This window comes from Seriola lalandi, unplaced genomic scaffold, assembly GCF_002814215.2.
Source record: "Seriola lalandi dorsalis isolate HSWRI2012SDOR001 ecotype SW California unplaced genomic scaffold, Sedor1 jcf7180002054333, whole genome shotgun sequence".
Lineage (NCBI taxonomy): Eukaryota > Metazoa > Chordata > Actinopteri > Carangiformes > Carangidae > Seriola > Seriola lalandi.
The window spans coordinates 322638-350438 of record NW_019524886.1 but is presented as its reverse complement, the minus strand read 5'-3'; the positions used below and the strand labels follow the sequence as shown (position 1 = coordinate 350438).

The window sequence follows — 27801 nt, the reverse complement described above, 5'->3', positions numbered from 1 at the left end:
TAAAAAATACATTCATGTTCAACACAAGTAGCAAAAGAAGTAAAAAAAGGAAGGATAAATACCAATGAGGAAATCAGAGATTGATTTAAATGGCTTTTCAGTTATAAAAGTAGTATACAAAGGTAATCCTCTGCACAAATAAACACAGAGACATCTGAAGAGTCCAGACTAGGCAGCCTGAAAATAACATCAGGCTGCGGCTATCACAGATAATAGTGCAAATCAGACAATAGAGGGGATGCAAAAAAACAGCTTTTGTACATTTGAACAGGTCACCCGTGTTTTTCACTGATCTGTAGATTCATCCATTTTGATCCAATTTGCTGGATGGTTGATAAGTGGCTTCTGCGGCTGTTTGTAACTATTTTAAGTCAGAAACCAAATATTCGTTTGCAGCACTGAGACTTTCAGCTGTGAGTCGATTGAGTTATATCCAGTAACCAACTTCACTTCTTCTTATCAACTGGTAGTTCAAACAACAGGCTCTGAGTTATTTCTACCTCATATTATTGTCCATTTATGGCGCTGCACTCATTTAGTATATTGATTACTTATGTTATCTACAATTACTTCATCATAAAAGTATCAAAATATCAACAAACGCCCATCACAGGTTATCAGAGCCCAAAGTGTATAAATATTCCCACAGACATTCAACATAAAATGAAGTGAAATGGGATGTATCTTTATGTCCTAACATGTCTGTTAAAAAATCAATTAATGTTAATAATAACAGTAGTAAAAATTGGTTAAAGTAGTGAATTACTGAGTCTGATTTCTACAAAACTACCAGACATTTCCACCTAGTCTTTATGATTACTGAATATTTTATATATAAATGTATATATTTATTTATACATAAATTTTCATTTTCTTACTTTTTAGACAATATTACTACTTAAATATTCTTAGACCTCTCTCATTGAACATTGTGTCTGACAAAGCAAATATCCTAAAAACCTGGTACAATTCAGTTACATCTGTTAATTTGGGGTCTAAAACAACCTTTAGGTCGCTCTCTGCTCACCTCTCCGAGTATCTTCTGATGCTCCATCTCCAGGCAGGCCAGCTCATCCTTTGCATCTGGAGTATCAGCCTGCAGCGAGAGGAGATGGATGGTTAGCTCCTCCAACTGCTGCTTCCTGCTTTTCCTGATTCATTTGCATCTGTACCGGCTCAGGCAGACTCAGAGATGCCAGGTCTACTAGTATTTTCATTAAACATGCGAAAGGTTCTTCCTCATGATCAAGATACGTAAGGGTGTGGAAGCATGTGGAAACTCTGTTTGTGCTCTGCTTGACTTGTGCTTCTCTCTTCTGTCTCCTCCCTGTGTCACTGCAATCACTGATCCCTACAATCCATTATTTATATGCATCCTGTAACATGGGGAGAGATAAACTGCTATAGAGTATGTAGACATAGAGTCATAACCTTTGACCCCTGAACCCTGACCTCCTGCTGGGCCTGCAGCTCCTCTAGTCGTCTCCTCAGCTCCGCGTTCTCCTGCTCCGCTCCCAGCAGCCTCAGCGTTGAAGCCTCGCCCACTTCCACACTCAGCGGCTTCTGATCTGGGTCAGAGGAAGGGAGAAGTAAAGAATAAAGCATGGAAAAAGATGAAAAAAGAGGAGAGAGAGAGGCAGATAGGCAGAAAATGGAAATGGAGAGAAAGAGAAATGGATACGTGAAGAGATTCTTTCGGTTATTGTTGATTGATAACCTGTGGGCCAGTATTGCCTCAACATATTTTCTCTTATCAGTTAATTAAAATGTCTTAAATGACAGGGTGCAGAGAGGCAGGTGCTCTGACCAATCAGTTCGCTCAGCTCCTCGTCAGAGTCCAGTTCTGATTGGAGGAAACTTTGGTGAACTGCAGTGACCGGAGCGGGAATGCTGCCGCCGCCGCCGCCACTGCTGCTGATGTGCCTCAGGTCCGCCTCAAGGCTCATGTTCATCTCCAGCAGCTCGTCAACTCGCTGCCTCTCGGTGTCCCGCTCCTACACACACACACACACACACACACACACAGGTACTTAGTCATTCATTACAGGAAAAACAGATTTCAAGGGGCACACACAACATACATAGATATTTACAATACAATCAATACAATCATGACATACAAGGTTCTTAAGGAATATGGGTAATTTTCTCGCAGTTGCTTACATAACTGTAACTGTAAACACACATGTACATACACAAAAAAACCTGCACATTAAAAAGCATATCCAATAACACACACATTTAGACATACATGTACACAAGCACACAAACATACTGCACAAAAAGACACATATGCTTACTTATATGCAGACAAATACAAAAATACACATCATAGCTCCACCCACCGCTTCCACGTCCATGACTTTCTGACGCAACAGATGATTGTCCCTCTCCAGCTCCCTTACTGAAGAGCAGCGTGCCCGTGCACCTGCCAGCTGTTCTTTCAGGAGAGCTTTGGTCTCCTGCAGCGCCGCACACAGCTGCTGCTGCTCCTGCAGGGGGCGTCACGCACAGAGAGAGGAAACATGAACTGATATGACGAGGTGGAGTCGTCATCACGTCAATCAGACTTCAGGAAGGCGGAACCTTACGCCAAACATTAGCTGAGAGAATCACATTTGTTTCTTTATGTGTCTACGGTAGCTTTTAAAGCTCATTGATCTTTAACCCACACGTGTCAGCACTAGCACATAAGATAGTATGAACAATGTCAACATAGCCAGGACTTCATGCTTTCTGTGAGCCACCGATGTAATTTACGTTGGAACCACTTCCTCTAACCTGCCCACTGCTATTAGTTTTTTCTATGAGCGTGACCAGCAGTTTCCTCTATAATTATATGTCTCAACAGCAATATTACAGTCCAAGAGTTATAACTATTTATCTGTTTTACCTTTATTAGACAGTTTATAAAAGCGATGCAGACAGAAAATGGTGAGGAAAAGAAAGAAAGAGAATAAAGTGCAACAAAGGTCACCAGTAGACCAGGCGCATGATTACAAAGCACATTATGGTATGTAATATGTGTGTTTGCAGAGTAAGGTATTGAAAACTGTTCTATAGCTTTTTAAATCATAACTTTTACTTTTTATTGCTATTCCCTATTTAGGTAAAGTTAAGAAACCGAACATGACTCATGGCTGCTATACATCCTGATCTTTTGCGGCAGAGAAAAGTAGGATCTCTTCCTTTTCGTGAAAGAAACTTTTGTTCCATAATTCTGAGGGACAACCACTAAAACTTGATATTTGATCATGATTTCTTCTTAACAAGATAAAAACAACTGCAACAAAATGGGCTCAGAACTACGACAAGCAACATCAATACATGTTTAACTGTAATTCAAAGTATAATTCAGGTTTTATTTTGTAGTTTTCGCCTTTGTCTCTGTCGGTAATGATAACATGTGCCCACCAGATTAATCACTTAGGTCTAGAAACACTGCTACCAAAATAAACACAAGCAGTCAGACAATCATAGGGTAAACAAGGCAACAATTTAGCCCGATTATCTAAACCACTTTATTTTGGAGGTAAAACCAAAAGTGAGCGAGCACATAGAGGTCTGATTATCTGACTTCCTTTTCGGCACATCACTTTCATTTCTCACCACGTAAGGCGAGCCATCAGAGAAATGATGGTCAGAACTATGAAAATAAGACCAAAATTGTTATAATCCAGAGAGTCTTTCAAGTGTTTTGCACGGGATATTTTCTTTTAAAGAGACAAACACTGCGTATAAACATTTAATGTTAGCTGTTCTGCAAAAACTGCACTGTCATTTGTCAAAATTTGTTATAAATCCAAACATGAGAAAAATTCATCATGCCAGCTAATTTGCGCTAACGCGGAATAAATCAAATAAGACTGAGAAGGTGACAGCGAGGACACTGAGATGTTTTACAAGGATATGAGCACATTTTCTGCCACAGAACAGTTATACTACCTCAGAATAAATCTCATTTGGGTGTAAAAGCTCCAATAACTGAAGCCTTACTCCAGCTCTTTTTCAATGAAGCAGCCCCCGGGCTGTAAATCCTGATGACATCACACAATATAAACTCATTCTCTGACTTTGTTCATACTCAGTCTTGATTGAAACGCTCACAGCCGTGAGACAGAATATATGGCCTTTGAGATTAAGTGGTACTTCTATTTTTTTAAATAATAGCTACGCAGAGAAAGGTTTTAAAAGGGGATCTTCTTGATGTGACCTTCGCTAGTAATATTTACGTATATGAGGGCTTTGCTTTGTAACGTGTGTGTACTTTTGGGTGTTTATGTATATGAAGGCAATGTTTGATGTTGCACTGTATGGGAGATTTCTATATGTAACTTACTGCCAAAGCACCCTCTTATGTATTTTTTGGTGTAGATGTTGACGTGCTTCCAGTTGTCTTTCTGGTGTAAATGACTTATTCAGAAGTGTGTGTAGATAGTTGTGTGCTTGAAGTGTGTCTGTGTGTGCATGTGTGTACCTTCAGCTGAGTGCGTGTGAGCTCCAGGCTGCGCAATCTGTGTTTACAGCTCTGAAGCTCAGTCTGGAGCTGCTCAGCCCGTGCAGCTCGCTCTCGGGCGCAGTCCAGCTCATCCCGCAGTGCACGCATTCCCCTCACCTCACCCTGCAGAGAACGGTTCTGCAGACAAACACACACACACACACACACACACACACACACAGTCACACGGACACACACACATACATATACATTAAAATAGCAGAGGGGATGAGGTCAACAAAAGGTTGTGCACAGATCTGGGATATGCAGTAGAGCAAATGTTGACAAAGTCTGATACAGGAAAGAGGAGTGTGTGTGTGTGTGTGTGTGTGTGTGTGTGTGTGCGTGTGCGTGTCTCTGTGTGTGTGTGTGTGCGTGTGTGTGCGTGTGTGTGCATGCATGCTTGCGTGTCTATGAGGATGAGAGAGACTAAAAAACACACCTCTTCTATAAGATCTCAGTCAAAAGTAATAATCAGGACTAAATTCAGATTAAGGTAAGGGTTACACAGTGGGAAGAAAATTAATATACCCAAACATTTTATTGGAGAATCAAAAAACCTTCCAAAACCCAAAGAGTTTGTGATTTTTTGACACTATAACAAAATCTGTAACTGTTAGTAAATCTATCACTACAAAAGTAGAGGAATACAAGTAAATGATTCGAGGAAGGCGTCTTCAATGAAGGAGCATTATACCTTATATGACCTATGATTATGCATGTAGTTTTGCTCTGGATTACGAGTATTTAAACTGTACAGCTGGGACAGAAAGTTGGCTGCAATGTGTGCAGCCTAATTGCTGCTAAAGACACAACCAAAGAGGAATTGACTTACTGGTTATTAAAAGACACCTGTGTATTGTGCTGTTGGCTGTGCTGTATCCTTTATAAGCCTAAAAAAGTTTTACGTTTGATAAAGCTTTTCTGTGTGTCCAAAGTGCTTAGAAAATTATAACAAAGACTAAATTAAAAACTGTATCATTAATATTAATATCAATATTATGAAAAATATTAATGATATTATTATTACAAAAAAGCCAAACATCTCAAATTTGGTAGTGCAAGTCATGTGTACCTCTTTCTGAAGTTTCTTCAGCTGTTCCTCCATGGTTTGTATCTCCTGCGTGTAATCCAATAACTGATCACCTTTGTCTTCCCTAATAAAGTCAAACATAAAACCATCGACAATCAAAAAAGCAATCACAAATTTTTTCAAAACAGATCATTTTCAGTTTTTTTATTTGGGCCTTGTTTATGATACATTGGCTGATAAAAGTATAGAGATATTTTGTTTGCTAGAAATAGTAAGTAGTAAGAAAAGTAAGAAATGATAAGTGGCCAACAGTGACCTTTATGATATAGTCTACATTAAATACACTGGGAATTGGATTCCAGCACTGAGTACCTTACTTGTTCTTTACTTGTTGCTGAGTAACAACTGACAGTTGTGTGTACTGTAGTGTAACAAAATCGTTTGCACATTTTTCATGTTGACCTTTATCACTACTTCCCTAAAGGTTCTCTTGAGTTTTTCCATCACACACATAGCCTTCATTCACATGCACTCACAGTTGCTGTTTAAGGCGGCGGAGTTTGGCCTTGCTGTCTGCCAGCTGGAGTGCCAGACCTTGGGGTGGCTCCTCGCTGTGACCACCCAGGGGCGCCGTGGTTGAGTCAGCCTGGGACTCCCGCTCCCGACACATCTCTGCTATCCTCTAGGAGGGAGAGGGGGAGAGAGAGAGAGATGGGTTGAGAGACATGGCAAGGGACAAAGAGGGCTGAGGATAAGAAGGGTTTATGGGGGAGTTACAGGAACTAAGAAGAGATTGGTAACAAAAATTAAGAAGTGTTAGGTATTCAAAATTTAAAACCCTTAAAGTGTAACAGACAGTTTGGTAAAGTGACTAAAATTCTGGTTCATTTTGCACTGACTGCAGGTACATTATTTTTTTATATTTTATTTTTAAACTATTTGTTGTTCTACAGATTAATGTAAAATGACTTTTCTTTGTTTGTAATCGTGCCTCTGATCTATTTGACATTTTCTATGACATTACAGCAATAGAAAATTCTGTTTCCATGTAGTTACACTATTCAGAACAGTAAGGTGAGCCTTTGTTTCATGAGCCTTATTTGAATCAGTGGAAATTATCTGATCAAAATGGATTACCTTATGATGTGCTGATCTCATATGAAGGTTGTTGCTAAAGGTTTAGAACATTTTCAACATTATTCACTGTTCAAAACTAAAATGCCCTTTTATCCAGCAAAAACTGGTGACAGATCTCAGTGGAACAAGAGTCAAACTAAGAAAACATGCTCATACATTTGGTAATAATTGGGATCTAGGTCTTAAAAAAGAAAAAAATGACCTTGCTCTTCATAGTACCTCTAAAATACTATTATTGTAGTTTGTTTTTGAGACAGAGTAACTCCAGTCCAGTGACATGTATTTTTGTTTTCAACTTCAACTTCCACAGTATGCTCATGTTTTCTGAATGTTAATCTATCCTACAGCACTCTGAAATACCATTTTAACACCAGCTTTTGTTGCCTAAAAGGAAGAATTGCTACAACTGTGGTAAATAACAACTACAAACTGAATATGAGATTTGAGCAGCATAAGATATAAAATGTTGATCAAATATCTGAAACAATGCTTTCATTTTCCTCATAACCTCATAAAAACATCATGTTCGTGTGATGGCAAACATTGTACAGGTCTGAGACAAAGACATCTAACACATTTTCTGGGGGTATTTTTTCCTTTTTCCTTTTTTGTCCTTAGTAGATGATTTTCAGTGGAGAAGTAGAAAGCAAACAAAGGGAGAGAGAAAGAGAGCTATGACAAGCATCAAAAAGTCCCCAGAAGGAATCGAAACAGGGACATTGTTGTTATACTATATTTTAATATGTTATATGTTATATGTAGTTTTAAACTACTAGGCCCGAAAAGATTTACTTTGAAATCATTTTAAGGCCCAAAAATGTGTAAGAAAACATGTACATACTCCCAGAGCACGACAGTTGCAGCGATACACGCCATGTTGGAGAAGCTTCTTTGAAAGCAGAACTTTGCAAGCCACCAATTACTTTACATGGGAAGAAGTTGAACTCCAGCAAAGCTACACCAGGGAGAAACCTCATATGGTTAACTATAGATACTTAGAAAAAGTAGTTCAAAATACTCTGTACACAAAATGATCCAAGTAACAATGTACATGTGGTACGAAATTATAAGATAATATAATTTATGTTTTCATGGGCAGATTTTGTTACCTTTGGACAGACTAGCTGTTTCCCCTTGTTTCAAGTCTTTATGCTAAGCTAAGCTAACTGGATACTGACTGTTGTTTCATATTTAGTGTACAAATATGAGAGTGGTATCAATCTTCTTATCTAACTCAGGACAAGAAAGAAAATAAGTGTATTTTCCAAAATGTCAAACTATTCTTTTAAGTGTGCATATGCATACCTCCATGTGTGTGTCTCTATTTGCCAGCAGGCTTTGGATCTGCTTGGCCATGGAGCTGAACACCAGCTGTAAGTCTGCACCTTCCACCTCCATCAGCTCCTCCCACTGCAGCGGCAGCACCACGTGAGGATCCTGAGTCACCTGCAGCAAGGACAGTGTGTCATGTCTCTATCATAAGATCAATGTGCGTCTGGGATAACCCGACACAAAATGGCAGATCTGGGGACGAACGATCCAGGCAGCAGGAAGATTGTGTGAATACCAAGCAGAAATGCATCGATGTGCAATGGAAAAATAATAATCTTCCTCACATTTGTTTTGGGAATATGTGTCCAAAAATACCTGACTAATACATGCAAAACTAATAATCATGCAGACAGGTTTGGAATGTCCTCGAGTGGAAGGCATATGAAAAGCGGGCAGGGGGTGCATCCATCCACACAAGAAGATCACCTCTCACCTCTATGATTTATGAGACTGAGAAACCTGGCACAGAAGAGGCTGGTGGGCAACATGCTGTTACTGTAATTCAGACACGCTGGTATGCAACATGCTGTTTGTATAATGCTGGCAATTACTCACAGGGGGTATTTTTAAAAAGAGCACAAATTGGCCTTTCTGCCTTATTGGAGAGGACAGCGGAGGATGACAGAAAAGAAAAAAGAAGACAGGCTGATGTGACAGAGGTGGACATGAGGTGCAGGATCCATGCTACAGTAGCAGAGAGGGGCACCCAGAGGTCCTAAAAACGCAGCCAGCAGCATGATGAGTAGTTAATTTTCACACTTACAGGGAGCACCAGAGGAAAGTATAATAGTTTCACTCTGTCAGCCTTCAGGCCAGACAGTGAAGAAATTCTTTGCTAAATCATATTTAGGGACAAAAATCATTTTAGAAGTGTCTCCCCTGGACAATATCTCCTCATACTGATGACCAGTTGGTGAACGCCTTTTATATGTGGGGCGTTAATTAATTTGGCTATTGAACATACCTGTTGAATGCAGCTGGCAATGGCTGCCTGGGTCTCAATGTCCAGAGATTGGATCTGCTGAATGAACGTCTCCTTCTTCTCACACTGCAGACAAAGAGGGATGAAATGGTGTCAGGTGTGTGTATGTGTGTGTGTGTGTGTGTGTGTGTGTGTGTGTGTGTGTGTGTGTGTGTGTGTGTGTGTGTGTGTGTTTGGTCCGTAACTATTTTGATAATCAGTCAGTGTGTTTTTTTTTTCAAGCAAAACTAATTTGAGGAGTTTTACATCATTATAAACTAAATATCTTTGGGCTGGTCATATAACGCATTTATATTTAATATTTAAATTTATTTAAATAATTTTATTTTAAATTATTATTATTCATATTCATACTAGTATTTTAAGCATTTTACATGTAAGCGTGTGAAAGTGATTCTAAAATTTCGCATGTTACCAGATCAATACTTTTAGAGGGTTTGCATTAAATTACTTTACACTACAGCGCATTTATTAGGATTTCACTTGCATTTCACTTCAGCTTTCAGACGCCATCAAAATCCCAATATTCATTCATTTTTCACTGGAAATGTTTATTTTTCTCCAAACACATTTGCCATGAGATAAATTTGAAAGATGCTATGATAGGAGCTGTCCTGTCATGAAATGTTGGATTAGCAGAAATCTGGGCCTTGATTTAAAAAAAAAAGTCTGGCGATCAGATGAGTCATTAATATTTGTTCTTTGAGGGCCAGGGATTTCTGTGTTACATTTCATGGCTGTGCATCCAGTTTATTTTACCCTGGACCAGGGTCCTGGACAAACTGACCACAAAAAATGTGAAATATTGAATCAGTACAAATTCTGGGTGTCTGCAGGTTTGGTGAACAACACTGGTGTCATTATCAACCTTCAAAAAGCGTGCTGGTCATGTGAGTGTGTGATCACCTGCACTGCACATCCTAGTAAGAGGAGCAGCAGTCGCCTGAGCTCTTCCACAGCTGCCTCTGAGGACACAGAAATAACTGTCATCATCATCATTATCATCATCATCTTCCACCCCCCACCACCATCCTCCCTATCATTATCACCTTAATGTGTTTCACAGATAGCCGAGATATGGACTCATATATAAAGTATAATTACTTTCTTGCTGCTGAGAGACATGGCACTGATAGGATCATGTTGTTATCTTGTACCTGTTAGGGGGTCCTGCCCCAGAATGGCAACGCTTGGGAGAGGCATCAGTATCAACTGCTGCAGGTCTTCCTAAAGAAAAGAGTGAATGTAAAGAGCCAAGTGAAAAAAAAAAACAGTGGAGGAAAAAAAAGGTGATCAGCTGGTCTATCCTGTCTGTCTGCCCACAGCCTGAATAAACAACAACAGCAAAACTTTCCACCAGCCTGCTGCAGTTTGTGGTGTAAACAAGGAGCTGATATCCGATAAGAGGACATCCTTTTTTTGTTCTTCCAGGGTCAAGGAGGCTTTACGCTGATTAGGTTTAGTATATTTCAGAATTCTCTTAAAGTAATAGAAATAGTAAAAAAAAAAATCTGATGAATGGATTAACAGTCCTGTAACAAAATCCCTTAAATGCTTCCATTGTTGCTCTTGTGCTGTAAAGATATGGGTAATGTGGGTAATCCAAACACAGCACATTAGAAACGTACAGATCCACAAAGATCACAATAGACGTCATGCACAACCCTTTACTAACAACAAAGCGGGTAACTACAGCAAACAAGCTCCTTACAGAGTCTGATCCGTACATTTTCATGCCCATTATTATTGGCTGACTTTAGTTTGTCACAGACATATCAGGGTTGTAGGTATGTTGGGTTATAAATAACAACAAATTATATAATATAGAAATTCCAATGGTATGATGAAATTTAGTAAAAAATTATGATGTTTGTCTCCCACAGATTTGAATTTGCGGATCATATACTTGCAATTTACAATTGCAATGTTGAAGTCAGTCTGGATTATTTTGTTGCTTTTCAAAAATTCAAAAAAATGTGTTCATGTTAAAATGACAAATATAGGCCATGTGTCACAGTAGACACTTGGACATCACAGCAAGCAAAGCAGAGAGGCCTTACAGGGACACTTGAATAGAACAGAGCCACTGTTAACATTATTAGTAATAACCCTGACACCCCCACCCACTTCCTACTATGACAAATCAAAATGTCTGCTGTTAAAAACACCTACTGGTGAATCAATATTGTTAGCTGATTTGTTTCAACTCTCAAATATCTCACTCAAAAATCCAACCAAATCTCTAAAACTCACTCACTTTTTAAATGTATTTAGAAATAAGTTGAATCTCAGCCCATAATGATCTAAAAGAGAATCTGTCAAACATAAACCTGGCCAGGGTTGGAACAGCTTAATTGGAGCTTATGCTGAATATTCATTCTCCTGTGGATCTGGGGCTTCATAAATCCACATTTTTGGAGGGAACAGGTTTTCATAACTCAACATAAGCAGTTTTGCCTTATCATGAACACATAAACATCAAGTGGAAGCATTTTTGTATTTATTTTTGATGTGATTGTTTTGATTTTTTTAAATGCAGCTTTTAACAAGTAATGACCTTACATTGCTAGCTATAGTCATTCATTCACTATATTCACTATACATTCACTACATTTATTAGGATCCTGATTAGCTTCATCAGAACAGAGGCTACTATTCCTGGGGTCAGATCACACACTCTGATAACAGACCACATAAATTCAAATTCAAACACATCGATAACGCCCACTCACAGCTTTCAAACTAAACAGGCTTAACTGTCTAACATTGAATAGACATAAACAATCAAACACATATCTCCAATAATAGATAGCTTAGAAGGACATCTATAAATAACCCAACAAGACAATTATTACAGCAGTTCAACAAAATAAGTGCAACTGATGTAATGCCTGGGCGTAAATTATAACTACATAAAATTATAAGGTGAGGAGGAAGATTGTGTCAGAAGATGCTGTTTCAGGACAGATTTAAATGTATGTTTTTCTTGTTTCCTGAATTGCACGTACAGACGGAGAACTCTCTTTTTCAATACACCTGCCTGATATGATAATCCTGGTTATTTGAACTAAGTGAATAAGTTGTTTAAGCAAGATGTCCAACAACTTGGTAACAGAAATAACAAAAATAATGTGACTATAAACCTGTCGTTGACTTTATACATGTCACAAACATTTATTCTAACTGTACTATGATCAGGCAGTCAGATACAGAGGGGAAAAAAATAGTGTTATGGTGAAATATTGATGAAAGATATGGTGAAAAATAGAATTTAAACATTCACCAAAGACGCTAAATCTCAGAAACGAGATGGGAAATGCTTCCTCAAGTTTAAAGGTGATGCTGTGGACAATAGTGAGTAAATTGGTCCTATATCCTCAATCGGGATGTTTCTTGCATGGTCCTGTGCTTGAAAGCATTTATGTGTTACATGTTAAAGGTGAGCAAAAGCCCACTAACACTGTGGTCAGCTTGTTTCAGCAAGCTGTAGTTTCCGCTCCAAGATCTTGGACAAACCTCCTGACAAATTCTGAATGACACTGAATCAAGCTGGACGACAAATGCTTCAGACATTCTCTGTCCAAAGACCTGGTTTTTCTGGCAACTAAAAACAAGTATTTGTCATGTGAAGCTGCTGTGCTTTGCCCTTCCTATATTGCTATCTAGTGCAGCACCAGTGTAGCAGGTCATCAGCCTGTTACTTTCCTTATACTAATTGGTCTTAAACTCAGAAAGGACCAGTTAATTAAAAAATGTTTCTGTCAAAGAGCCACACGCTGACGTTGGCTAGCTCTTTTCCCAACTGTTCTGAAAGCCTGTTCATATCCTCCCGTGATCCATCACTGCAAAATCACCAGCCTACAGAAGCAAGTCACAATTACAGCTCTCTCTCTCTCTCTCTCTGCGGCTTCGTGTAATTTATAAACTGTACAGTGAGAAAGGCAATGTACCAAGAGGCAGGCACTCCCTTCAGCAACTCCATCGTGTGCGAGTTTGGCATCAGAGCCATGTGCAGCCAACCTGAAGTTTCTGCTCCTTCAGGGCATATAGGACATTATCCACTGCAGCTCTGTGTTGGTCTTCGTTCAGCCTCATAGTTCATAATGCCAAACACACTCCTGCAGGAGATTAGCCAGACTGGAAATTATATAGAAGCTGCCTGTTGTTGTTGTTGGCATGCTCAAGTCCTCTCATGAAGTGTTCCCTCTCCAGCATCCACGCAGCCAAGATACATACTGGGTTGTATTAGCTTAAATCACTATATTTCATACATCATCACTTAGAACAATAATATACCCTGCTTAAGTGAGAGATTAACAATATGAGTAAAACATGGTGCAATTATCTGTTTTATCCTTTGATTTCCAGCCTACTTTCTCTCTAGGTTAATTCTAGTAGCATCATGGCGAAAAGAAAAAACAAAGAATTAGCTTTTATCCCTCAATGAATGAGCCCTGAAAATGATCTACTGTTGTATATAATACTACTGAATTTGGTAAAACATTTTTCATCAAGCTGCTGGCTGCAGTGGTGAAGAGAATTAAAATCCATCTGCAACTTTATCTTTTCCAAATTCCATCTTTCTATCAGCTTTCTACAAGTTTTCATTACAATACTTCTGCTGCCTCGCTTTCACACTCTGTTATCTTCATGAATGTATGTGTGGAGATCACATTTTTTATGTTAATTCAAACATCACTTATTGGATGTTCTTAAAAATGTCACAGTTTACTGGCGACAGAGAACTTTAAATGCGGTTAATAAATTAGTAGGCAAGAGAAATTAACATTTAAAATCCCATTAAGAGAAGGTTGAAAACAAAGTGTCTCCATTCAGCAGCATTAAAGGCTTTTAGGGTGGAATAGAATAGAATAGAATAGAACAGAACAAAATAGAATAGAATAGAATAGAATAGAATAGAGTAGAACAGAATAGAATAAAACAGAATGGAATAGAATAGAATAGAATAGAATAGAATAGAATAGAATAGAATAGAATGCCACTCTGCACTATGGAAAAGTGCAGAAGCAGATAGAATAGAAAAGTACAAACAGAATAGATTAGAACAGAATACAATACAATACAATAGAACAAGAATAGGACATACAATAGCACAGCACAACACAGAATAGAATAGAACAGAGGATAACAGAAGAGAACAGAACAGAATCTAAACTGTGGAAGTTCTCTGCATTCACATTTGTTTCATTGACACAAATAGCTCAGTCACTGTGTTAGAAGAAGCTGAGGTCACAGCAGAGAAAATTAAGCCTTGCCAGGCTGCACACTGTTGCTGTGGCTCACCACACTCGTCATCGTATCTCACACACACACACACGCACACATAAGCACATACCCAGCAAACCAGCATCAAAAAAACGAGAAGCGAGAAGTAAAAGCCTGACCAATGTGGAAATAACCGTCCACAGGGATAATGGAGCCTATTCTGAGCACACCTGGTGAAATTCTAGTGCAACGCCGACTGATATGAGCTTCCCAATTATTGCCGGCGTATTGTCCTGCTCTGAGCTTTCAGGGGACATCTGTAATTCACTAAAAAATTAGGAAGTGAAACCTTGTAGACTTGTGTTCTTATTTTGTGTGCATGCTCAGTCCACTTGAGTAATGATTGGGGGAGGCTTTCTTTGCTGAGAACAGAGGCCTTTGAATCATCCTCCGGGGGAAAGAATTGTGTCATTTCCTCAAATGCCACAGGCACCTACAATGCACGTTATGAAATGCATGATACTGAGAGCTATTTGATAGATTTTTATTCTCTTCCCTTCCTCAACCCCCTAACCATAAAAGATTCAGCTCGCCACTCCTCCACTTTTTCTCACTCCATTTGCCTGATAATAAGCAGGGACACGTCTACTGAGGATGGAAATTTTCTGTGTTTCATCTTCTCTTTTGTCCAAGTCCTCCGTCACCCGATGCATACACTTCAAACTTTCACAATATTCTTAGGCGAAATATTCGTGTCGAGACTGATAGTTGAGCTTAATCTTGTCCTGTGTTTTTACTACCTCACAGCTAGACAACTGTTTCTCCAGCCCTCCTCCATCACTTCCTCTCCCTCGCCATTTGGTGTGGCCCTGAGTTATGTTTTAGAGGGATATATCAGCGCTTTTACAAGACTTTTCTATTTATGATGAACTGGGAGTCATTTCAGTACAGCCACAAAAAAGCCATTACACCAGTGTTTTTGGAGAACTTTTTTGCAAGAAGTGCTAGAGAAAGTGAAAAGGGCTCAATCCAGTGTAAGACCATTTCCAAATGACTGTGTATGTATCACCATGTCACAGGTTTACCTCAGCATTACTTTTCTGTGCGATGACAGGTGGAGATCAAAAGAGTTTGAGAAGGTATCAAAATATCGAGTTAAGCTTTATTGAGGTCTTACTTACACAGAGGTAAAACTACCAGAAAAATTTGTCAAAGAAATAGTTTGAAACTTCAGAAATTACACAGTCACTTTCTTGCTGGGAGTTAGATAAGAAACTCGATACCACTCTCATGTCTGTATAGTAAATACTGGCTAGCTGAATTAGCCCACCAGCTCCTCTAAAGCTCACTAAGCAACACTTACAGCTTGTTTTCTTAATTCAATTAAAGCTGAACTGTAAAAATGACAAGTTGTGGCTTTACGGGGGTATAGTTCTGGCCCGGGCACAGTGTCTACAGAGACCCCACAAATGTGCTTTTACACATTTTTTCAACGAAGAAAAACAAACAAGATATAATGAGCTGGCCCTTTCATGCACGGTGGTCACTACAGTGGACAGCAACTCAAAAGCCAATTTTCCTGTATATATCTGGGCTCGGATGGGTGCAGCTATATATCAGTCACTGCAGAGAATAGTCCTTGAATACACCATAAGCAGCCACCAAGTTCCAATAAATGCAAATGTGGATAAAAACCCCATCATCCAAGATCGCCAACGAAATATTGTTAAATTTCTCAAATATTTATTTTACACATGCAGAGAATTACGAATAAACTGTGTCCATTGAAGTTGACATCATGCATTACTCATAATACAGCTACAAATCACATTTATCATTATTATTTTTTAAAGGTTATTGTTAAGAAGGCCAGTATACACATCCTGCCAAGACTTTGTTCAGCAATAAAGGTCTCCTCATTAAAACCTCTGGACTATCTGTAGTCACTTCAGTGGTGGGCTGTCTCTTCTCTGAACCCGAGTATATGAGAGAGACCACTGTCAGTCAATCTCTTTCTTATAGTTTTTGTCTTTTTACAGCATGTTGGATGAATTAACACAAAGGGTAATAGAAAAGAGCGAGAAGCAAGAAAAGTAAACAGAAAGTTTAAAACCAGATTCCCACAACTCTGAGGCAAACTGACAATTCTTAAGTAACATTAAAATTTCTCATTTATAAAGTGTTGTTTAAAAAGAGAACAATAATGCAATTAAATTGAGACAATACATCAAAAGAGAGACTATGGTATTTCCATTGTTGTCACAAACTCTTACAAATTGTATCTCAGGGGTCAAAAAACAATGCAATGCTTAAACAGACTGAAACTTCATTGTACATTTCACCCACTTAATGGTGGAAATGTTTAAAACTCTTTGAGAAAGCCAATGCATGCTCTGTTGATTCTCAGCACATCACTCCTGATTTCCCTCCTGATGATCTGATCTAACTCCTCGACCTCCCCCTCCTCCCGCCCGTGACCCTCCCCTACCTGGTAGAAGGCTCTGAGGTGTCGATTTAAAATAGAAAAGTTCTGTACTCTCAGCATGTGATCATCTCTCCCACTGTCGTACAGCCGCTCCACTTTGGGGTTGGGGTCTCTGGGATGAACACAGAAAAGACAAGGCGGGTATTTACTGCAGCTTGATCAAAAAGCCTAGCAACACATCTCTCCTGATGAGAAATTCTTATGCAACGGTGCATTTAAGCAGAGAGTGAATAAAATTTTAATGAGCCTGAGAAGCAGGCAGTGAGAATCCTCATGTAATTATTTGTTGAAATAACGTGGCTTGGGTCAGGCCAAATTAATCAGCTGTTCGCCAAATACTGACTAGGATCTTGTCTTGCCAGTTGAGGGAGAAAAGGTTTTATTCTGCTGAAATTTGAACACGGAGATAAGGAATTCAGCAGAGACGACTAACACGGTGGCACGTATGCAGAACCACACCTCATGATTCACTGGAAATTTGTGGCAAATATTAATGGGTCATACATTCATGCCATCCCTTCACATTGACTGCAGAACAATGTGAGTTTACAAAAGGGAATGTGATCCAGGTTATATCAAATTTTATGCAAGAAAAACATCAGGGTCTACAGCTATGCTAGCAGCTATGTGAGGCTGTAAAGCTGTGCTTTTGATGTAGACATGCCAACAATGACAATGCTATGTTCACTGTCTTAGCCTCTTTTACACAGAGATCTTGCTATATTGCTGTTAAGAAGACACCTAATTATGCTGGCTTTGCTTATTTACACAGGACCAAACAAAGCCGACACATTGCCTCCCCTGTGTGTGAGTTAAGATAGCATGCTGGCTCTTCATTTTACACGGATGTCGATCCAGCTGTCTGACTACCTCCGCTGCCGGCCTACTGCTAGAGCAACAATGCCCCCTCAGTCCAAGGCGGAATAAAGGCGCAACATTCCCGCCTTGAACAGGCTGTATAAAAGGGACTTTTGTTTATGTGTTAGCATGCTAGCATTAGCTAATTAGCAATAAACAAGTGTAAATGAAGTGTCATTAGTTTTACAGGTATTTGGTCATGAAACAAAGAGCTTGACAAATAAAAATGTTAACATGGTGATGGCATCAGATAAGATGTGAGGGGACAAAAGTGATTACAATTAATTTTGAGGAGTACATTACAATTTGCCATCCAAAAGCTACACCACTAGCAAGGTTAAAAATCAGTCATACTTACTTATTACTCTTACTTATTCAATGTTTTTAATGGATTACACTCTAGAAGTAGCCTTGGAGTTTAACTGGAGAATGGGTTTCGGGCCCATTTCCACTTTTTAACTTATCAATAAAGACCCATGGCCAATTTTTGCAACTAACCTCAAGGTTACAGTAGCTTTTTTTCTTTTTTTTGTTTTCAAATTTCCCCACAAAGGCTCAAAATGAGCACTTTAGACTCTTCTATATTTTATTTCTAATTTAAAATTTAAATGCTCCTCTAACATTACCAATTCACTGGAAAATGCCCCCACATTCATCAAATTAGCTCATATTTTCCTTTGTCTAGTTGTCAATTGTATTCCAGTGTAAAGCTGCAAGGCAATGAAGCAAGAAAATATAAATCAATCTTACATGACCCTCATGACCTCATTGAGAAAAATCCCATTGGTCAGCCTGAGGTAGCGATCCCGGGCACTCTGGGAAATTGAGTTCACTTCCATATACTGACTGTAGAGTGGGACGCCGTCCTCACTCCCCACCATCTTCTCAAACAGCTGAACCTGTGAGAGACAAGGAGCGATTATCTTGTATGTCTGGAGAAAAGCATGAGTGGACAAGGAAGTGGACAAGACAAGGAAGACATGAGATAGGAGCAGAAAATAAGTACAGAGCAAGCGACAAGAGATGGAGAGGCACAAACATTTTCACACAGGAAGCCACTTGAGTTGGTGCACCTGTCTGGACAGGTGGGATCTGTGCTCTCACACTGGGAAGCACTTCACAGTGACAGGCAGCCAAGCAGGACTGCAGCCAAGGTCCCTCTCTCCGCTAAGAAGAGCTGTGCCAATGCAAACTGCAATATAATGAGGTTTATTCCCACCTGCACCTTCTAAAAACTGCACTGTGGGTAAACAGAGTAACAACCTCGAGTGGGTTCAGCTGATGAGGTGAGGCAGAGGAGCTTGTGACCCTGTGCGACCGGGTAGACATGGTAGCAGAGCAGTTACAATGGATGTCCTTCAACATATGTGACGCAGGGTGAAAGTTCTCGTGTCAGTGAATAACCGCCCTGCTGAAGTGCCCTTGAGCAGATACTGACCCTTTGTCAGCTGCAGGCATCCTGTTGAAATTGATCTTTGACCTTGTATTTGGAGGAGGACAACAATAAAGACTATCCTCATAAGCTTCAGCAGAGTATCACACTATAGCATAAATACTGTTCATTGACCAGAAGGGGGAAGAAATCCCCTCGGGCCGATTGGTTTCCCATGTGGAAAACCCAGCTGGAAATTCAGTCTGTTACTAAAGCAACAAATCCTCAACTGATTTTAGTGAGACTATATTCTCTTGAATGCACAGTAAATAACTCTGTATTATTTTTCGAATCTGAAACTGCCCATTGACGTGGAAGTGTCAAAGCTAGGAGAGAAAAAAAAAGCTGGTCACTAAGAGGCAAGGGAAGCTGCCAAAAGGAGAAGTGGAGTTTGTTTTGTTGTACACAAAGGCAAAAAGACACTCTCTAGTCTGTTTTTCGCTGTTTATTCAACTCCTGCTTATTTATTTGGGTGAATAGGAGCTACTGGAAAGCAGGCTGCTCTAAAATATAAAAAGTTATAAGTATTTGTGACTGGAAATAATGTAGGATTTACTACAGAACTGGTCACTGTCCAAGCTCTACACAGTCTTTAGACAATCCTGGTTTAATCTCCTCTCTGTGCCTCTAGAAATGATGACCTTTTCTCTAGCTCAAAGTGATAAATGATAAATGACGTACCCATTGCGCCAACGCACTTTCCATGAATTCCTCAATTATCTCCATAATGTTAGAGTCCATTGTTGTGTTGGGAGAGCTGTGAAACACTACAGAATATCGCTAATTAAAAACATTATATGAGTAATGAATCAAAGAGAGAGAATCAATCTCCCGTCAAGTGAAGTAGTTTGACATTTCTGCGGCCTGTCCCCTCCCTCCCTCCACCTCGCTGTCTCTTCCTCTCTGTGTGTCAGTTTCATTGCAAAACCACACCGGAATTTTCAAAACTCACATGTTGCGTTTCTCTCTCTCTCTCTCTCTCTCTCTCTCTCTCTCTCTCTCTCTCTGAGCAGACATCTTCACACTCCACACAACGGCTAAGCTACAGAGATGTTCCCGATACTATGACTAAGAATGAAGCCTGCAAATGTGACAAAACGTGCACTGTGCTCTTAAATGTAGATGTATGAGTCTCATTTCCTGCTGTGGGCTTTAAACAACATGAAACAGGTGTAACAACTGATTATGTGCGACATCTCTTGAATTCATGATCGAGGCTACACGGCGACATGAAAATGTTTGATGATATAAAACCCAGATTTGACCCAGAACTGGCTGTTTCCATGAGAAAAAACACGTGCTACGGGCCTTGGTGTAAAGTCCTACAGCAAGCACCAGGGTTTGAATGAACTTATTATTACCAACAAGTTGCCAGAGCTGTAGTGGTGCCAGTGTTCCTCAAAGTCCTCAACACAACACGGTCAAGACCTATTCAACGACTGTGCTATGGCGACCCCTGGTGGTTTCAAATCAAAGTTCATATTTGCCCATTTTAAAATTATGAATTACATCATTATTTCCATAACAAAAACACCGGGGGAAGTGTAACCAAGCAGCCTTTCTTTTTATGTATGTGCTGCACTTCCTGCACAGTGAAAACTATTTTTAGAGATTGTCTCTATACCTGCACTTCATTATCTTTTCATATTGTATTGACTGATTGTAGATGGCATATGGATTTATTGCCATTTAAACCCCTTTCTAGCTGAATGTCTAGACAGCTGCATATTGTTATTCATGTAGTATGTATGTCCTTGTACACAGGTGTTTTACAATAAGTCTCCTCTTTCACTTGAATGCTGGGAATCTCAAATGTTTAAGGATTGACAAATTAAAAATTACTTGCCAAATTTGTTTGTGTATTCATCTATTTATTTTAATTTTTTTATTCTTGAACAACATTTTAATTTGCTTTGTTGTAATTATACTAGAAAACTAATTATTGACTAACCCAAAACCAAACCTTTTAACCTCTGCTGCCTGTGTTTTATAATTAAAGAACGTGTCTTTCTGCAGCGACTGAGAGCATCTTCATCTGCTTGTTATGAATAAAATAAAACATTCCTTTGACCTCATTCTGTGATAGAGTTTTATTTAAGAAGAATGAGCACACATAGGATATACCTGTAGTTAGGACAGATCACCATCATATATCCTTTTGCGAGTAAAAAGCATTTAAAAACGGCTTTGCTTTATAAAACCACTTCCAACGTTGTTGTATCAGTGTGCTGTTTCTGTCTCTGTGTGATGGAGTGTGTTCGTGTGTGCTGTCAGTGTGCGCTGATACTGCTTGTGCAGCAGTTCTGGGATTAACTACACCAGGATTATCAGATTGTTTCAGAGCTGCCAGAATAGACTAGATGACAGCTTCATATAGGGCACCACACTCACATACACATATACACACAAACACACACACTTAATCCAACTCTCCTTGCTGAACTCGGATAACCCACAGTCAGTTTATACAATCCTCTATAATATTACATGTACAAAAGGAAGCCGACACTACAAAGCAGTTAAAAACTTCTACCTTTAATGTATAATTCACGTGCGTTGCCATTTTAAGATCCCTAAGCATTTCATTGCAGTTTAGTACAAAGTCTACAGCTGTGAGATGAATAAAACAGTGCACATGGGATGAAATTTAAGCATCATGTGATAGTGACTGTGTCAAATTTAATTCAAAATGTCAAAACGTGTTAAATATGTGCCTGTGTACGCTACATTCATTTAAAGTGAATGTACACTCTTCTAGTTGCAACAAAAAGTACTACACATCTCCCGAACAGATTCTCTGATGGTTACACATTCATGAGCTCCTGCACAGAGGAGATGTTTGTTTTGGTGTCTGTGCAGGGCCCGATAAGATTCCCTATGTTTTCGCCTTGTTTTGGCCATGTGCGAGGAAGCTGCGGCTGCTGCACTGGTGGAGAATAAATCAAGCCTAACATGTCATAACCCAACAGGTGTTTTACCCGCCATCAGCCAACTCACACAACCAAGAAACCACAGACACACCCCTCCCACCCCCCTGCATCCTTTTCCTCCTCAACTCATATTTGAACTTTTTTTGTTCCCCTCTAGCTGGCAGGAGATGGGGAGGCAGCCTTCTCGGCATCCTCAGGGGACCCTTCGGTGGGGTCAACCTGCCCTAACTTTAGCATGTTGAGGACATTGGCTTTGACATCCTCAAAGGTTTCTTTCACTCCCTTCTCCAGAAGATAACCCTCACTGTCGCCCTCTGGGTCCTCCAGAGCCATGGCTCCTTCCACAGCCGTCTGCAGGTACCGCAGGCTCACAAGCACCGAGATCTGGCCGGAAAGAAGAAATGAAGATAATGTAAGAACTGCATCTAAAATCTGTGTGTCTGTCACCAAATTAGATGCTCAAATGGTTTGATGGGCTGACACAAACGTCCATCAGGTTACATCACAAATGTATCAACAATGATATCATGTGAAGGAAGTCTTGGCAAGTTCTAGCCACAAATATGTTTTCATTTATTCAAACCTCCATTAATCTGATAAACCAAAGACTAATACATGCTCTTATTTTCACTTTGGTATTTCCTGTACAGCTTTACTGTTCTTAACTCATATAGACATTTTTAATTTAGTGTGTTTTTTTATTCTGTGTATACTGTGTGAACCTCTTCAGTCTTCATTGCTTTGTGATGGACAATAAAATTGTAATGATAGTAATGATAATGACTCATGTTGACCATGGACGCATCAGCATGATCATTAGAAATGCAGGACTGGGTAGCCTACATGAACATTTGAAATATTCACACTCTTATGGAATAATGGTTTAGGGAATGGAAATGGAAAAAGTTTTTGTAGGCCTATCGTAGTTTTAGGTTTGTTTGTTTGTTTACACAAGTCTGTAGTCTGTAGTCAAGAGTAAGGTCCAAATAAAATATTAATTATGTAGATATATTATTACATTAATGGAATACTGATATGTTAATCATACAAACACTAATATTATATATATTGAACAAAACATTGATAATAATGTGCAGGATCTTACTTTTTTAAAAAGTGAAATCCCCACCCTGATAACTTTCATACAGTCCCTTCACATCACCAAACTTTTATGTCCACAATACAATGACTATTCATTGTGACATAGTCAGTGCTGCACAACAAATTTTCAGTTTTATCACATGCTTCCTCTTCCCTCTTTTGTTTGAGAACATCATTTTCACTCTTCACGTGGCCCCTGTCATCTGCCCCTGACATGGTGAAAGAACTTCACACTAATCTGATATAGATTCTTTGATTAGCTGTAGGCAGTGTGTGAATGATGCTCTGTTAAACACATGTATGAGCATCCAGTTCCAGCCCCAGGTCTTGTTTGTTATTTGAAGAGAATAAGTCATCAATAGTCTTATTTGGCAAAAAGTGAAAGTGCGTGTTTGATGAAAAGACAGAAATCAATGTGTGTCAGGGGATTTTTCTGTTTTGTTGGTCATCATGACAGTGTGTGCGCAAGTAGAAAACTACTTTTTGCATGTGTGTGTGTGTGTGTGTGTGTGTGTGTGTGTGTGTGTGTCTGTAATTTCTTCCCACACTGTGTTTGGTGCCTGGAGAAGCAAACATCTCAGAATTTTAAATAATCAGTTAAAAACTAAATCCTATTAATTAACACTGTGTGCCTCGGATAAATACTGCATTTCCTCTATTTTACCACAATTACATTATCACTGGAGAATTGTTTGAGTAACCCACCTGTACGAAGATAACTGACAACACACCAGGACCAGTTGAATTCATCAAGCCCATGTAGTAGTCGATCAGAGCCTGCCTACAGCCGCGGCTGTACAGGTTGAGCTCCTCTGCTTGGTACTCGTAGTTGTAGTGGGCACTGTTATCTGTCAGTTGGTACTGCAGGCAGGGGCGAGGGGAGGCTGGGTTACAGCAGCTGAAAGGTACACCATCCAACAGGTAACGGCCATCCACATTACTCCGGATACGACTGGAGACAGGAAGGGGGGGCGTAAGAAAACAGGTGATGGAAACATTAAAAAGAGAGAGAAATGGGAGAAGAGTAAGAGGAGAGTCAAAGAAAGGAAGGACTGAAAGAAGAGAAGCAGAAAGTATGTTCATCTTCTGGGAGGTAAAGCAAAGAAAATGTTAAATTCAGTCAAGTTAAAGGCCTGACTTTTATCTCAATACATAGTTCACATTAGTGAGAAATAAGCAATTTCTCTATACATGTGTCATCATGTCATAACCTTTCTGTTTATTCATTCCTTTTTACTTATTTTATCTTTGACCAACCTTTCTCTGCTTGCATCATGACCAACCTTTCCCTCCATTTCAGTCGTTCGCTTCAAAAGTAAAGGCCAGAGCTATTTTTAATGCACTCTTCCTCTGCCCTCACATCACTCTTTTTCTCCCAGCGTCCCTCCATCCTTCCTTTATAACAGATTGTTTGACCTTTTTAGATATGAAGTCTATTTATCCGTCACTCATCTAGACTTCTATTTCCTCCCTATTTCCCTTTCTTATCTTCTCTGAATACCCCTCATAAGTCCATTTTCTTCTCTTTCTGGTTCATCATCTTACCTCCCTGCATCTCATAATTTGTTTATCACTGTACTGCAATTCACTCACTCCTTGACATCCTTGGAGGTGAAGTCCAGGTATCTGTTGCTGACCCACTGAACCTCAAACCAGTCCTTGAAGTTGCTGTTTCCACAACAACGGAACTCCATCTGCAGACGATCGATGGTCTCTTTCTGAAAACAGCGGCCTGGCACATCTGTGTCCTTGTAGAAACGAATGCCATTCCTCAGGCCCACCTGACAGTGGGGAGAGAACAGTGAAAGTCTAATTTGATCCCTATTTGTCTGGTTTGTCTGTGAAATTCTTCCACATTGTCAATGAACTTATTGTCAAATCTTAAAGATTTTTAAGTTTTAATGCTACATTTAAAGAAGGATGAGAGTTCCCTTCTTTCAGAAAACAGATGACAGAAAATAGTTGATGTTTTCTGTTTTCTTAAATACTGATAAATGCATGTTATTATTGTTATTATTATTATTATTATTATTATTATTATCATTATTAATATGGAATAGAATAAAATGGGACAGGCCTCTTCCCTCTAACCCAAACACTCTGAACTCGGGTAGCAGACTCTTTCAGCCACATCAACTTAAGGTGGAGTATTTTGCGTTTGACTTGAGGATTAGAAAACACCATCTTGATATGGGACATATCTCCTATCACCTATTCTACCCCCAGTCATTACCCAACCTAATGACCCCACCTTCAGAGATTCCTCCAGGCTTCCCTGCAGGGCGTAGCTGAGCACCACAACAGCGAGGAGCAGACAACTGAGCAGTGCAGCTACAGCAAACCAGGCCAACAGGAGAACCTTCCAACGGGGGAAACGAGTTGCGTCCAAGGAGTCCTGACAGACACGACTGGCCACCCAGTTGGTGCCGATGGAGGCCAGGCCCACCATCATCAGGATGTTGGGCACCACGTGGATCTCTGTGTTGTCCATCACCTCAAGAAAGGAAGAGCACAGTCAAAGATAATAATAGCCACAAGAGCAACAGCCAACTGCAGGTCACATTGTCATTTCCTCTGCCCACTTTAGCAGGTAATAATCCTGAATTAATTTCGCCTTATGGCCCTGGCTGCCAAGAGATTCAATTAGCTGCTGATATGCTGGATGCAAAGGCTACTGTGGAAATATGATGACACTTTTAATTCATTGCCCTGGTTACAACAAAAGTCACTTATGAACTGAAATTATTACTGGCTAATTTTTCAAAAGCTTTTCAGCTGTAAAGACAATTTGCCCCATTGTTGTTTTAAAATGACCATTAAAAAACTAAACCCAGTACTAATGCAACCTTCTAATATCGTAACCTACTAACAACTGTGCAGCCATATGTGGCTTAAATTTAATTCAGGACAAATAATCTCTGTCTCTGGTTCCCCTCTGAGAAGGAATCCATTTTGATTCATTCAAATAATCAGTTTTGTCTTTGATCTGTAAAAAGTAAAGTGCCAAACAAATTGTCTAAATGAGATGACATATGAGATTAAGTGTTTAAATAACAAATAAAAGAGGATTAAACTCATGTGAATCATTCTGAAAGACCCTTTTCTTGTATTTCACTCATTTCAGTCATCTCTATGCCAACTCAATAACACTTTGTTACACAATTAAGAGACTAGAAAATCAGATTCTCACACTGGTGATCAATAGATGACTAAAGGCATGCATACATGCCCTGCATCTTTCCTGTGCAGCCCACTGGATATCAATGCTTCTAACCTATCCAGATCAATCAGTGATCTATTAAGCCTGATGTCATGACCTTCACCTGCTGGTCATGTTACCTATTCAATGCACATTGAACAATAATGATTTTGGGTGCGAATGTAGATTTTACTAAAAAGCTCGCAACATATTCTATCCTCATGATTTAACATGCATGGGTGTGCCTGAGTGTCGCTGTGTGTATATTTACACCAGTGTTTTGAGTGCTGCGTGTTTGTATTTGTGGATTAAACTGCAGAGCTAACTTTAAATAAAAGCCACTGATAAGCGACAGCACAGCAGACTCAGTAAACAACCAGGAGCAAAGGCAAAACTCTGAGCATATAAACCAATGTTTGTGTAACTTTGACTGAAATCATTCCAGTGTTTTCAGACTGCAGCCCCACTTGGCCTTCCAGTCTTCAAGTTGACATTGCATTTGTGTGTGTGTGTGTGTGTGTGTGTGTGTGTGTGTCAGTGTCCCTCTCTACCTCGGCTCTACGGAGCAGCTCTATCTTAAGGTAAACCCCGAGACAAAAGATGAAGGCCCCCCACAAAACTGCCATCCAGGACAGCAGCCACAGGCCCTGGGCGAGACGCACCCGCCTCTGCTGGGTGAATTTCATCTTCAACAGCATCTTGAACGGCTCACTAACACGCACCAATCAAATAAGGAGAAAAGAGTAAGAGGTGGGGGGGGGGCAGGAGAGAGGAAGAAGGAGTTCAGTGAATTCTGGTAAAAAATAGAGTCGATCCAGAGGTGGCCAGCTGCATGTAAAAAGCAGATGGTTGGTTCAATGTTGCAGAAATGCAGTGGCCTTGCACTTCTTGTTTGGTGAGTTATTAGCAGGTTGAGCTCATCTAAGTTGTTCCAGGTGGAGAGGATAAGCAGGTAGATCCCTCAGATGGTAAAGGGCACAGTCAACCTCAGAGGATAATGCAAAAGCTTTCACTTGGATGCTGAAATTGTCCCAAAAAGATTCTTTATAATCCAATTCAGTATCGTCTAACCCTGGGAAAATGTGAAATGAAAACTGCTGATGGATGAAGAATGGAGAAAGAGATATTCCTTTTCCCAGAGATGACGGGTTTTCCCCTGAAGTTAATTGGTCAATCCGCCGTAGTCCTCCCTTCAAGCTGAAACCAACGATTTTTTCCTCTTGACGTGATGTTGTCTTTTGATGGCGCCCCTCTGGGTCTGTGATTGTGCGGCGCCCCCCTAAACCGCTGTACCCATGGTTGGAGGACACAGAGACTGACCAAAGTCGAGAGTTTGGAGCCGTAATCCGCCCAACAGAGTCCCTGGGATCCTATTAAACTCCAGGGGCCAATGGGAAAGCAGGCCAGTGTCTGATCAGCAAACTTATTCTGATAGACATGTAGTAACCTGTGGGAGGGCCTGATGGACTATTATGACAGGTGGACTTACCTGAAATTCATCAGCATACACTGGAGCACTATAGATGCCTCAGAGAGACAGAGAAAATACAGTATCATGACTGCTAACTGAGGCTAGGGATATCACCAG

The 27801-nt window shown here is 39.9% G+C and overlaps 2 protein-coding genes across 2 annotated transcripts in view; both read right to left on the bottom strand.

Annotated features, from left to right (window-relative positions):
• The window catches only part of ccdc88b (coiled-coil and HOOK domain protein 88B), a 41592-nt gene extending 21720 nt beyond the window's left edge, over window positions 1–19872 (bottom strand). The window contains exons 1-14 of the mRNA XM_023407317.2: window positions 19665–19872; window positions 18302–18450; window positions 16697–16805; window positions 10140–10209; window positions 9889–9947; window positions 8965–9048; window positions 7974–8114; window positions 6068–6213; window positions 5574–5655; window positions 4478–4636; window positions 2346–2492; window positions 1808–1994; window positions 1453–1568; window positions 1028–1096 (exon numbers count right to left, since the gene is read on the bottom strand). Coding sequence (XP_023263085.1) covers window positions 1028–1096; window positions 1453–1568; window positions 1808–1994; window positions 2346–2492; window positions 4478–4636; window positions 5574–5655; window positions 6068–6213; window positions 7974–8114; window positions 8965–9048; window positions 9889–9947; window positions 10140–10209; window positions 16697–16805; window positions 18302–18450; window positions 19665–19724 — 1578 coding nt within the window. The 5' untranslated portion in view covers window positions 19725–19872. The remainder of the gene's footprint in view (window positions 1–1027; window positions 1097–1452; window positions 1569–1807; window positions 1995–2345; window positions 2493–4477; window positions 4637–5573; window positions 5656–6067; window positions 6214–7973; window positions 8115–8964; window positions 9049–9888; window positions 9948–10139; window positions 10210–16696; window positions 16806–18301; window positions 18451–19664) is intronic.
• A 1626-nt stretch (window positions 19873–21498) lies between these two features.
• Window positions 21499–27521, bottom strand: rom1b (retinal outer segment membrane protein 1b). The gene is made up of 5 exons (XM_023407327.2): window positions 26765–27521; window positions 25266–25508; window positions 24608–24795; window positions 23720–23966; window positions 21499–22297 (listed from the first exon to the last, which is right to left on the bottom strand). Exons 1-5 carry the CDS (start codon window positions 26909–26911, stop codon window positions 22067–22069), a joined length of 1056 nt encoding a protein of 351 aa, XP_023263095.1. The 5' UTR covers window positions 26912–27521; the 3' UTR covers window positions 21499–22066.
• Window positions 27522–27801: the final 280 nt, after the last annotated feature.